The 12,447-nt window shown below is 41.4% G+C and overlaps 2 protein-coding genes across 6 annotated transcripts in view; both read left to right on the forward strand.

Moving 5' to 3' along the window:
* Window positions 1-12,447, forward strand: part of SLC30A5 (solute carrier family 30 member 5) — a 174,109-nt gene that overhangs the window by 64,468 nt on the left and 97,194 nt on the right. The gene's annotated exons all lie outside the window — the stretch shown is intronic.
* The window catches only part of CDK7 (cyclin dependent kinase 7), a 35,408-nt gene that overhangs the window by 15,822 nt on the left and 7,139 nt on the right, over window positions 1-12,447 (forward strand). For 4 of the 5 annotated variants that reach the window (XR_012778932.1, XR_012778933.1, XM_075526494.1 and 1 more), the window contains exons 10-11: window positions 5,440-5,589; window positions 6,638-6,785. Coding sequence is in view for 3 of the 5 variants with exons in the window: in XM_075526494.1 (XP_075382609.1) it covers window positions 5,440-5,589; window positions 6,638-6,785 (298 nt within the window). In the remaining 2 variants the exon portion in view is untranslated. Of the gene's footprint in view, window positions 1-5,439; window positions 5,590-6,637; window positions 6,786-9,956; window positions 10,192-12,447 lie in introns of those variants that run through there. The other variant, XM_075526492.1, reaches the window with a different exon arrangement.

The following is a 12,447-nucleotide window of genomic DNA, read 5'->3' on the forward strand; positions in this document are numbered from 1 at the left end:
CAGTTAACTGTGACATTCTGCTCTTGGGTCATGGAGGTATAACAGTCTCAAAGAAGGATTCCATATTGGGGAGCTGTGGGGTTTTTGTCCTGCCAGTGTTAAAGTAGCAAGTTTCCATAAGCCAGCTTTTCCCATTTGTCAATACAATTTGAATACATTCAGTTCACTACATTTGAAGATATATTCCACGGTGTGCTGCAGCCTGGGCTAAAGCTTTAATGGTGGGATAACTCCAGGGCTCATGTAACCATTGAGCTACCATGGTGGTTCCACATTCCAAGTTGCAGGTTTGGGCTAAGGTTTCCTCAGTTTCTCTGCTACTATTGGGCTGCTGTCAGCTTATCATGGGTGTCAGTGTCCACTGTCACTTCCACCCCTCTGATTGCAGCAGTGGCATCTGCTCAGTCATTCCACCTAGCCTCAGCCATGGGGTGAGCAGAATGGGATCAACATGGCCCACAGCCAAAGTGTGCAAATATCTTCCTAAAGAAGGTAGCCCCTAAATTCTGCGTAAGAGTGTGGAAGCAGCACGCTTTCCAAGAGGGGAAGCCACCAGGTGCACCTAGAAGAACAACCCAGGGGTCAGACGCTATGGGCAGAGGAGTGAATGGCTAAGCAAAGGGTCAGGAGTTTTAGCCATCTGGGCAGTACCATGGCAATTGGCCATAACGATTTGGCCATCAGTGGTATACAGTGGTGTCACACCCAAACCAGGCATTACTGCAAAGGATTGCTGAGCCATCAGTAAACCAGGCACCCTCTTGCAGGGTGGTGAAAGGAGGGACTTGTGTAATAGGCAAATCTGAGTGATCGTTGGTAGCTACAGGAATGGGAAAAGTGAGGTGGATGAGAATACAATGGTTGGGGCCTGAAGGTTGGGCTCCATCAGACATGACAGGGATACCAAGAACCCAATGTTTAGTGGCAATGGATTGAGCTCCTCTTTCAGGGAAAGGAATGTTGTGAAAGACGTCATGAAGAATAGGATGTAAAACCCTAAGTGTAAGAGGATAATCCCCAAGGACTTTGTCCATGTCAGAAAAGGTAGCAAGTAAAGTATGCTCCCATTCACAATACAAGGCTTGTGCATCTTGCCACCCCTTGCTACCAAAATGGATTGGTTTTGGGGTAGGGTCCTTGGAACTTCTTTCCTGGAACAGTCCCCACCAGGCACCATCTCCACTGGACCCTGAGTTCAAATCTCCCAGTAGGGGTGAGGGGTCCTAAATATTGATACTGTTGAATACTTTTCAGGAGAAGGGTTAAGGCCTGTTGATGACTTGTGTTCCAGTCCCAGGTGAAATGTTTTTGCAGCAAGGAATACAGAGAATGGATGAGCTGACTAAAACCAGGGACATGGGCATGTCGTAATTTATAAAGTACCTAAAATGTCTGGAGGTTGTGTTTGGAGGAGGGAGTAGGTAAAGATAAAACAGATTGCAAGACCATTTCAGGAATGCTTTTGGTACTGGCACACAAGGAGGCTCATACATTCTGGGCAGGACCCTGGCATTTACAGGGAGGAATAGTAAGATCCCAGTGTTCTTTCAGGGCTGAAACTAAGAGGGTCATATCTTGTGCAACAGATTCATGTGTAGGTCTGCCCAGGAGAGTGTCATTGGTATACTGGTGGCAAGAGAGATCAGGAGTGGAAGAAATTTCAGCTAAGGCTAAGAGACCATGAGTAAGGGTATGACTATGGTGATAATCTTGAGGTAAATGAGTAAAGGTGTACTGAATGCTATTCTATGTAAAAGTAAAGTGACCTTGGTCATTTGAGTGGATGGGGCACTGGGAGAACATATCTTTAACATCCAAAACTGCCATCTGTAGGTAAGAAGCAAGGCAATTGGTGTTGAGTACTTCAGCAGCTATTAGGAGTGTTGCGTGAAGCAGAGAGGAGGCAGAATGTATGCTGTGGTAGTCAACAGTCAGATGCCAAGACCTATTTGTTGGGTTTGCCCACTGGCCAGATGGGGCTGCTTAAACGGGGTGTGGGTGTGAATGACTACTTCCTGTTCTTCCAGCCCTGTGAGAAGGGACGTAGGTGATAAGGCTTTGGGCTCGTGGTTTTACAGGGTGCTGCTGTAAATTAACAATGTGGGTCATTGGAGGTAGGAAAGGTACTTACTGGAACTAGCAGGTGATTTCGTTCAGAAGTTCCAAGATACTGTACTTTGCCTTGAGCATCATGGAAGTTTTGGCTCCTGAGCGGGTTCATATCTAAGATGTTAGAATCTCCCAAAACTGCAGATCCTTGGGCTGTACACCTATTAGGGAAGTCATACTTGACTGTGACTACAGGAAGAGCTATGAGTGGTCCTGTGAACCTGCAGACTACTACAGTATGAGGGAAGTGGTCCCCTCCAGTGTATGATCTATTGATGACAGAAATTAGAGCACCTGTACCAACGAGGGCAATGCGAACACAATTTATCATTGATGGTGACATCTAGCACCAGATTGGAAGTTCATATAAGCTGCACCCTCCATAGCACCTCAGAGGGACTAGTGGCTTCTGACCAGCACCTTGTGGTGCTAATTGGACCTCTAGTAAGTTTGGGTAATGCAAGGCTGGGGTTTCCAGGCTCCAGCTGATGGAATGGCAGGAGGGGCACTTGCACCTTTACCTCCAATGAGAGAATGTGTGGCATAATGTGGGGTGTTGGCAAGAGCCAGTAACACTGGTGCTGGGACTCTGTGTATTGCCTATCTGGAAATCCCCAGGGCCAACCAGGCTTTCGATGTTTCAAGGTGCTTGGGGTCAGGGCCCTTTCACAGAGGCGTAGGGGTTTTTTTAACTTCTGGGGTGTTTGGTGCTAACTATAGCTGCATCTTTAGGGAGACCGGAAGATAACAGAACAGGCACAACAGAAACTACCTTTTGTAATAGCAGGGACCATGTGGGGCTGGGTGCTGCACCTGTAAGGCCAGTGCCTATTGACATTAAACGTCCTATAAGTGGACCCTTTTTGACTAGTAGGCACCACCACGTCTCAGTGGAATGATAATAGGTCTTCATCTGCCACAGGGCCTACATCTAAAGCATGATTGATAACCAACCTAGCTATGCTTAATTCTAAATCTGTGGGATTGGCCAGCGAATAGCCAGGGTCCTCAGCCATCTCAAGGCACTTGTCTTTGAACAGAAGTTGCTGATGCCCAAAAGACAGAGTCTATATTTTCTGGTGGAATTTGTAGTTAGATTCCAGACCCTAAAGTGAGGGTCTTGGCTTCTGATTCTGAAATTTGGATGGTATCCCCCCCTCATTTGCAAGCCAGGCTAAGTAATCCACAGTAATAGTTCTGCAATAGCACTTGCTTAATTTGGCTAGGTGTATGTTTGTGAAAGGCTGTGTAGAGATACTTTCGATGCCTCCATTAGCATCATACTCAATTTCAATAATTGATGGGATTCGTAAGTCTGGTTGGGCTTCAAGAATTTGATGTATCATCATTTGAATCCTAATAAAAACAAGTATTTCCTTCCCAGTCGTCTTGGTCAATATATAAAGCTTTATGTATTTTTGTTGCAGAAACTCCCTTTTCTGTAGCTTCTAGCTGCCGGTCAAGTTTTTCTTGGGGAGCTGCTGCCACAAGGGGGACCATAAGGCACTCTAATTTCTCCACGCAAGCCTGCATGCTTTCAACACAGGCAGTGGCGAGAGTCTTGTCTTCAAACAAGGCTGAGTATCCTGCTGGGCTTGAGCTAATTCTTTTTGTAGGGAGACAGCTCAGGCTTTGGCTGCAGTCAAATGGTGCTCAGTATTTCTGAGACAGTGAGCAAAGAGGAATAGGCAGAGTAATTTGCCCTTCATGTTTTTATCTTTATGAATTTCTCTAATTAAAGTAGCTAGGGAAAAGGGAACAGGTAATTCCCTCTATCAGAGAATCTGGTGTCTACAGGCAAGGCAAAACAACCAATTAGGGCACAAGGCTGGGGCAGGTAACGATGCTGTGTACCATATCCCACTTCTGACACCAGAAGTGGCCCAGCCAAGTTACAGGTTCAGGATATGGTAACAGACATCAGACCAATAGCTTTAGGGATAAATAGTTTATCTGAGAATAATGGTGCAGTAACAAATACAAATCAGTAGTATCATTATCTGGGTCAAGATGACAGTAAATCCAGTAATTCACTAATACTGGGCTAAACTTAATGACAGGGCGCACAATGACCTACATAACCGTGGTTATCAGGCAGGCTGACAGGAAGCAGGGCATGGCTCCTTCAGATGGGCAACTTGGAACAGCCGATGGGCACGGTGGGTCCTGAGTTCCCTGATCAGATGGTCCTCTTTTGTAGTTGAGTTGTGGAAGCATTCTCTGGACTTGTTAACCAGTCATCACACCCCACCTCTGCTCCCTCTCTGTGCCGCTTTTCCTTTGTGTGAATGGTGCTTGAATGCTACGGTATGCAATCATCAAATGGAGCTATAGCCATATGGAGAAATATCGTATAAGGCACTACTAGCCCCACACAATTTTGTTGTTGCTCTGGGATTCAAAATGAAATGCATGAAGATTTTTGCAGTGACATTTCTGCTTGCTTTGGAGAGGAAGAGTTAAGATACAGGTGGGGAAAGGAGAGAACAGGAGATTTGCTAGCATGACAGAGATGATGCATTCCCAAATTAATTTGCAAACCCCTGCATTTCAAGAATTGAAACCTTTACTGTCAAGATTATAACTGATTGAGCATATTTTTCACTTCAGTGTTAATATTTTATTTTGTTTGGATAAACTTACTGAAGTGTGATGACTAGAGGTTTAAAATACTTAAAACTATTGAAATACTATGTTTGGATAATTGTCTGTTACAAGATCATTTTTATGATAGAATTTGAATACAATGGGATTGATTTCATACCTACAGGAGAAAAAAGTATGCAATTCATCTGCTGTTGAAGTGCTTGGCATATTTTTTTCCCTCCCCCCACTCCCCAGATAAAAAGTTTCAGTTGTGCATTTCAAAAGTAGCTCAAAACACTCACGATGATCAGCTAACACTGAGGAGGAGGACAGTGTATTATTAACTTGGAGAAAATGCAGACTGGCTCTTTTGTGAATCTTGTTCCTTCCACCATGTGAGTTTGCAAAAGAAAAAGGTTTTGCTTCATTCATCTGCACCCACTCTAAAGTTCTTTCATACTTCCTTTCTTTGTTAGCAGTTTTTCCTTTGGACTGGTCACTACCAAATCGAGGGAAGGACAGATCACTTGGAAAGGGAAAGTGTGAAACAACTGTAATGGTTATTTAAAGAAAAAAAACCCAGTCTTTATGACCACTATTCCTACATTTATTTTATTTGAGTGAGCAAGGTGTTTGAAAGACAATTTGCTTCTGCTGAAAGACAGCCATATGAAGTTCTTTTACTGTGAAAAGCTGAACTTTTTCTAACTTGACAAACATACATTCCATTTTTGGTCTTTCTAGGGAATGACGAGTCTTCCAGATTACGTCACATTTAAGTCTTTCCCTGGCATGCCACTTCAACATATCTTCAGTGCAGCTGGCGATGATTTGCTCAATCTTCTGCAAGGCTTATTCACATTTAATCCTTGCACTAGGGTTACGGCTACTCAGGTATAGTACACTTGCATTATGTCCTAATGTTCATTAACCTACTGTTAATATAAGATAAATGTGCTTTGAAACCAGTAAGCCAGGTTTGAAATGAAATGTCACATAGCTCTGTCTATGAAATACTAGAAACATATTTCCAGTGTTTTACAGAGAGAACTCTGAAAGGCATGAATAATGCCAACTGATCATCTCCATTCCCAATGTAGAGCAAAGGTAGACAACTAAAATGTGTATGAGTCATGGCCTTCAGACAGTCATTATATTTGACATTCAAAATTCAGTCACCTAAAGTTTGAAACTTAAGTCTCAACATAGCATATCTTATTCCCTGGGTTTGGAAGGTTTTCATCCTTATTTCATCCAGTCTTTTCTTCAATTTCATTTAAACTTTTTTGATTCTTTTTTAACACGAAATTCTGTGGTGATTTAAACCAGTGTTCTGATATGAATATCCTTTTCCATTATACTTGGGTGAAACTGATCTCAATTTCACTACTCCTTGATGGGGAGAAATTAAGGACTTTGAATGAAAATCTTGCAGAATGTTCTAGTTCAGAATATTGATTTCTGCTATGAGGAAGATAGAGCAGTTGGCAGTTTCAAAACTGTATTTCTGTCACCTTATACTGTTAGGGAAGCATGCAAGAAACAGAGCTGTCTCCTTAAGGCCAGGAATCTCTCAATTGCTTGTTAGACAAGGCAGATCCCGATCCAGAGGATTAGTGCATGTGTTAAGTATCTTTTTACTAGAAGACTTTTTCAGAGCACATTTAGGGGTTTTTTTTTGGTCACCATGTTTAAGAACTTTCAATGTAAGTTTCCAAATAGTAAGTTCTGCTGTACTTGGGGCAGCTCTGTACTAGTTCGTATATATGAAGTCATTTTACAGGTCATATTGTAGGATGGTGGCTTGAATATTGAATATATATGATTTTTCTAGTTTTGAAGTCCCAATTACAAGTGCTTTATTTCATTATAAACTCTTTGTAGATGGTGTTCTGACACTTTATACTAATTACTTGGTTATTTTTCTTCCATTATCATTAAGGCATTGAACCAGAAGTATTTCAGTAACCGACCAGGACCCACTCCAGGAAATCAGCTGCCAAGACCCAACTGTCCTGCAGAAGCTGTAAAGGAGCAACAAAATGCACTTTTAAATTTAAAAAGGAAAAGAACAGAAGGAATAGATCAAGGTAACCTCTTAATGTTTCACCTGTTTTAAAATAGGAGCTACATGCTCAGAGAGAATGTGATACTTCCAGTGTTTCAGAACAAACACTCTCTGAATGGACTATATCCCTGGGCACCAGCACCAGCTGAAGCCCTTTAATGATTTATGTTTTAGGATAAATTCTTTAGGGTCAGAATGACTTAGTTCTGTGTTCTAACAGAATTGGTGCAAAAAAGGCTCTTTTATGATGCTTCGGAATCTATCTGTTAGAAGAAGTATCTAATTCCATTAATTTCTGTAATGGAGTGTGGTACTACCCAGTAAATTATAGGCTGTTATGATGCCTTTTTTTTTTTTCCTGAGACATCTTACTGAGGTGGAAATAACTTAAATTTACATCACTTAAAAAAAGAGGGGGGGGAGAGAGAGAGAAACATAGCATGTTATTCTTTCAAATGACAAACTAGAGAATGTAAATCAGGTTCAGAAGAGGGATTTCTGCTCTCTCTCTTAGACTAAGCAAGTTAACTGTTAAGACCGCTCTGGCTAAGGAACATTAAACACATTTCTGTGGCCCTTTTAAAAGGCAAGCCTATTCCCTAACATTTACTTCTATATGGAACCTCCAGTCTTCTCCAAACAGTAGCAGGTACTTCATTATCTTCATGGCAAGAAAAGCTCTGAGGACTCAAGAGCTGTATCTGACACTAAATTACTCAGACCTTCTAGTAGAGAGCAAATACTGGTTCTTAAACTTGGAGCTGGTCATCTTAACAGCTGAAATATGCTAGATAGCAGCTGTCAGGTTAGCATCAGCTTTTTGTTATTGCCAGTATGAGACTCTGTTTTGATACACGAATGGTATCTTTTTGGAATGGAGATGCTTCCATGAAAGCGCATTTCCTCTTTAATTCAGAGAAACAGCTGCATTATTAGAGTTTAACTTACTTTTTAGGCACTTTGACTTGTTGTTTCTCAGTGTGTGTCAAATTAAAAGTAAAATGCATCAGTTCACTAGCTTAAGATTCTAATCTCAAAGAAAAAATTTAATCAGTTGATTATTTGCGTGTTCTTTGCTGACCCCAGTACCGTGGGTAAACTGACATGTGGGAACTTGTCAAGTTACCATGGCTTAGGTAATTAATTTAAGCTTTTTAGTTTCTTTTGCAAGGACCATGTGAGGGTCTGCGATTAGTGTTTTGGAGTACATGCCCTAAAATATGCCTGTTAACTAAAGGACAGGAAAGAGGAAGAAATGCTTCCTTGAGTTCTGTGACTCAACCATTTGAAGTCTTGCATTTGACAATGAGCAGAGTTTCCAGGGCTGTATCAATTGCTTTAACATCTTTCCAAAAGTCTCATCTTCAGCAAGAGGAAATCAGACTTGTGTGTTAATTGCCAGGAGTTTTGAGATTGGGTATAACAAAGGCATTTAGGAAGTCAGCATTACTGTTTGAGACATTTGAGTATCAGTATAAAAAGCAGTATCATTCCACTAAGTGGAAATGGAAACAATGGATTTTCTGATGTGGATTTTCCATTATTTTCTGTTACTGCCTTAGCTGGGCTGACAGAACCAGAGGGTGTCAAAGGTAGATCCTCTAGTGCCAACGACCATTAAAGGGGAGAGCCAATGTTAGAGCTAGTAAATCTGCTACCCTGGATTTGACATCCTTACATGGCGTTATCATTTAAAGCTAAAACCTGAATATTGGTTTGGAAGAACAGTCCTACAGTCTTTGTTTAAGTAAGATCTGAAGCACAGCATGTTTTTATTGCTGTTGAGGGTGGAAATGTGCAAAAGTCATTTCAAAGAAGAATAAGTTACATCCCCTGAAATTCTTAGGCTGGCCCGTGCCTGCATCCTGTACATTCTCTTTCCCTTAGCCCTATTGAGGTAGCACTCTAGAACTTAGCAGAATGGACTGAGTGATTACCGTTGGGTACCCTCTTATAAAATGTTGGCACCGGGGGCTGGCTGCCAGGAGAAAGAATTTATGCCATCCCTGTAAGTGCTGCTGTTCCACAAGAACAAAGCCCTGTAGCCTGTGGGGCATGTTCACCAAACTTAAATGTGCAGCACCTGTACTTCTCAAAAATCAGCCTCTTTATTGACAGGGGAAAACTATCACTAGATGGATGACTGCCTGTGAAAAGTATTAAGCATGCATCATTTCTAGCTATTGCTACCACTTATTTCTGATCAGTGAGGTATGTAGAGACACTGATGCTATGATGACATCATTGTCCATCCTCTCCACTCTGGCAAACAATCAAAAGCAGCACTCCTTCCCCAAGACACCAATTTCTAGTCCTATTAATCTGCATTTCTACAGAGCCGTAGGTTCACAAAACAAAGAGTATAAAAGATACAGCACTCAGCTTTTTCCTGAGTTAACGCAGTATAAGGAATCTATCTAATTTCAGAACTATTCTACATTGGTTTAGAAAAAAAAATACTATTCTATTCATATCTAAGGTTAAGAATTTGTATTGTTTGGGCATTCGTGTAAAGTTCATGGGTGTGATTCAATGTCAGTGTATTTTAGAGGAGGTATTTTAGAGGGCAGGCAAAAACAGTTGGATCCTTTCATAGTAAGCTTTGTATCCATCCAAGAAGGCAGCTATGGTTTATTCTACCTACAAGAAGAAATGAGAGGACAAGATCTGGAATAGAATCAGAGAAGTACTGCTGTCCTCATAATCTCTACAGCTGATACTAAACAAAGACATGGTTAAAGAATTAGGCAGAGACTAAAAGGACTATTACTTCCTGCAGACAGCTTAGTGCTGGGTAGTGACAGCACGTAAGAAAAATCATTAAAAGTGTATGTGTGGTGGGGAAGGGTTAAGCCTTAGAATAGCTTTCCGTTCTTAGGTTTAAAAGTAGAATTAACCGGCTAGCTTTTTATACCAACAAAGAGAAATACTTACATGTATCCCAAATGCAATTAACGCTTAATTACAGAATTTGGGATTCATTTGGAGTACACGTACTGATTCAAGTAAGCTTTGATTCTAGCACTCTTTCATAGGTTCATTGGAAAAAGTCATCATGTACTGCTGCCGCAGCAAATAGCATTAAGCATCTCGAAGTAGATGTATCTCGCGAACAGTATCAAACAAATACTAAAACCTTGAGGAGGGGGCTGGACCCCTTTACTTTGGTAACAATGTGATTTACACTTTTCAGGATTACCAAAAAAATTGATTTTTTGATTGCTGTGGATGGTGGATGAAAATGAGTGAAAATGGCCCAAGTCCCAACCATTGAAAAAACGCTGTAATAGTCACTGGATGGTTATTGTGTAATATTTTCATATGTAAAATGTGAATTTAATATTTCCTTACTGAAACAGAGGTTTCATTAACCCTACTTCATTTTGAATAAAAGCATTTTCAAGCAAAATAAGAAGATTCCTTTCTCTGGTTTGCTGTCTCATTACTTTGACTCGTGCTTTGAAGTAGTAACTGTCAAAGCTGCTTGCTGGCTACAAATTTACACAGAGTAATTTTGCAGAACCTTTATGCTGAATCACATGCTATCCTGTACAGATGCACACCCTAAGGAAGAAAACTACAAATAACACCCTTCTCACCTGGAGCTTATGATGAGCCTGTACATATGATTGTCTGCCAGCCCTATAATAAATGTTGGAAAAATGTATCATTATAAGGGAAGGATAGGATGCTCTTTTGTTCCAGTTAATATGCCAATGTATTAACAAATGAGTTTGCATATGCCCTCTCAGCAGTCATGCATTAAGCCTTCCCAAGGACACATCCACTATGTTGAAAACCGTACGATGCACAGACTGAATGTGAAGTGTTGGGGTTTTTTTGCAGACTCCAGTCATCCAGGAGAAATTATCTGAGAGCATATAAATACTGTTTCCTTCACAGCCTCAAGACTGCAATAAGAGATGGAGGTAGATCCATCTGGGAAAACTATACCAGCCTTCCTGTCTGCCTGTGGCTGTTGAACAATTCATAGTGCAGATACTGGGCTCAGCTCTTTTGCCTGATTTCCAGCATGGCTGTGTTGCAAACTGGCTGCTGGGTAACCAAACTTCTGCAATGGAGAGAAACAAGCCAGTGGGTGCTGTTGATGCAGCTTAACCGCATGCCCACCCCTGTTGTGCAGGGGATCTCGGATACTTGGTGAGCCGTTATCATTTTCTCACCTGTGAACTGCTTTCAGCATTCTGCTTTCTAATGTATGTGGCAAGTGTATTAGTAGAAGACTTTGAGGCTTGCAGAGGAAGAGCAACCATCTTCTTGCTCCTGTGTTATTTCATTTTACTCCTACCTTGAGCCAATGTGAAGTATGCTGGCCTTGTAAGGGGGAACAGTCACTAGTCTCCCAATACCCTACTGTGTTCTGTAGTGGTTGCTGGCAGTTGAAAATTACACTTAAATTTCCTACTAGGATCTAATTGACAGTGTAGAGAAAATGTTTATCAAATAATATTAGTTACAGCAGTTTGTACTGTCTGTGTAATCAAACATCATCATCCTGAATGCAGGCTGGGGGATTAAGAGAACTGCAGCCCTACTTCTCACAGGTATATGTACAAAAAATATGTTAATCTGAATAGGGAAGAGAGAGTTAGGAGTACTGTAAATTTTTTTGCATTGAACTTATCTAGGGCAGCATTCTGACTGGACTTCAAAGCCTGGAAACCTTCAGCCCCTAAAATAGATATTGCATTTTTCAGTGAGTATCCTAACTATTGGGTATAACAAATAGAGTTTGCATAGCAGTGACAATTTTAAGTATTCTGTCAGCTCTGCTTTGAGAGTAACACCATTCACCTCGTCAAATGCTGCGTGTGCCTAGACGATACCCTTCCCTGAAGGAAACTTCTTCCAGTAGAACAACTGAAAGAGGGCAGATTTAGATTAGATTAAGGAAGAAATTCTTCACTATGAAGGTGGTGAGGCACTGGCACAGGTTGCCCAGAGAAGTTGTGGGTGCCCCATCCCTGGAAGTGTTCAAGGCCAGGTTGGATGGGGCTTTGAGCAGCCTGGTCTAGTGGAAGGTGTCCCTGCCCATAGCAGGGGGGGTGGAACTACATGATCTTCAAGGTCCCTTCCAACCCAAACCATGCTATAATTCTAAGTAGCAATCCTCTAAGCTCCCACTGGCAAAAGTTGTTGAGTAGGTACTGAGTTAGATGGGCAGTCAGTGTTTGAATGTATAGAGAACGGTTACTGTGCTCTGTAAGAGTGGGGTTGAAGAGAGAGGATATTTTGTGACCAAGGCTACTGTCTTGTATGCTTCAAGTCACGTGTTTACCACAGCAGACACTCAAAAATAACAATGCTTATATATAATATAAGTTCAGGAGCTGTTCCCTTCTAGCTCCCACACTGCAATTCATTTGGCATACTGTGCACTGCATGTATGGTAGGGGCCTGTTCTATAACATGAGGGTATACAGTAGTCTTGTTTTCAGCTGAGTTCATGAATGAAGCCACCTGTGTCAGGGACTAAAATTGCCTTGCTCTTAATGGCAGTGTTGTGCATAGATAAAGCATATGTACATCACAGTCTAAGAGTAAGCTAAGATTAGAAAAAGGATCAGCACAATATTTTTTCTTAATCTTAGCTTTTGGATAGTTTGATTTAACTTTTGTGATTTAGGTTGGAACCCTGGAAGGAATATTTGGGACGCCCGGTG

Source organism: Mycteria americana, chromosome Z (genome assembly GCF_035582795.1).
Source record: "Mycteria americana isolate JAX WOST 10 ecotype Jacksonville Zoo and Gardens chromosome Z, USCA_MyAme_1.0, whole genome shotgun sequence".
In the NCBI taxonomy this organism is placed as follows: domain Eukaryota; kingdom Metazoa; phylum Chordata; class Aves; order Ciconiiformes; family Ciconiidae; genus Mycteria; species Mycteria americana.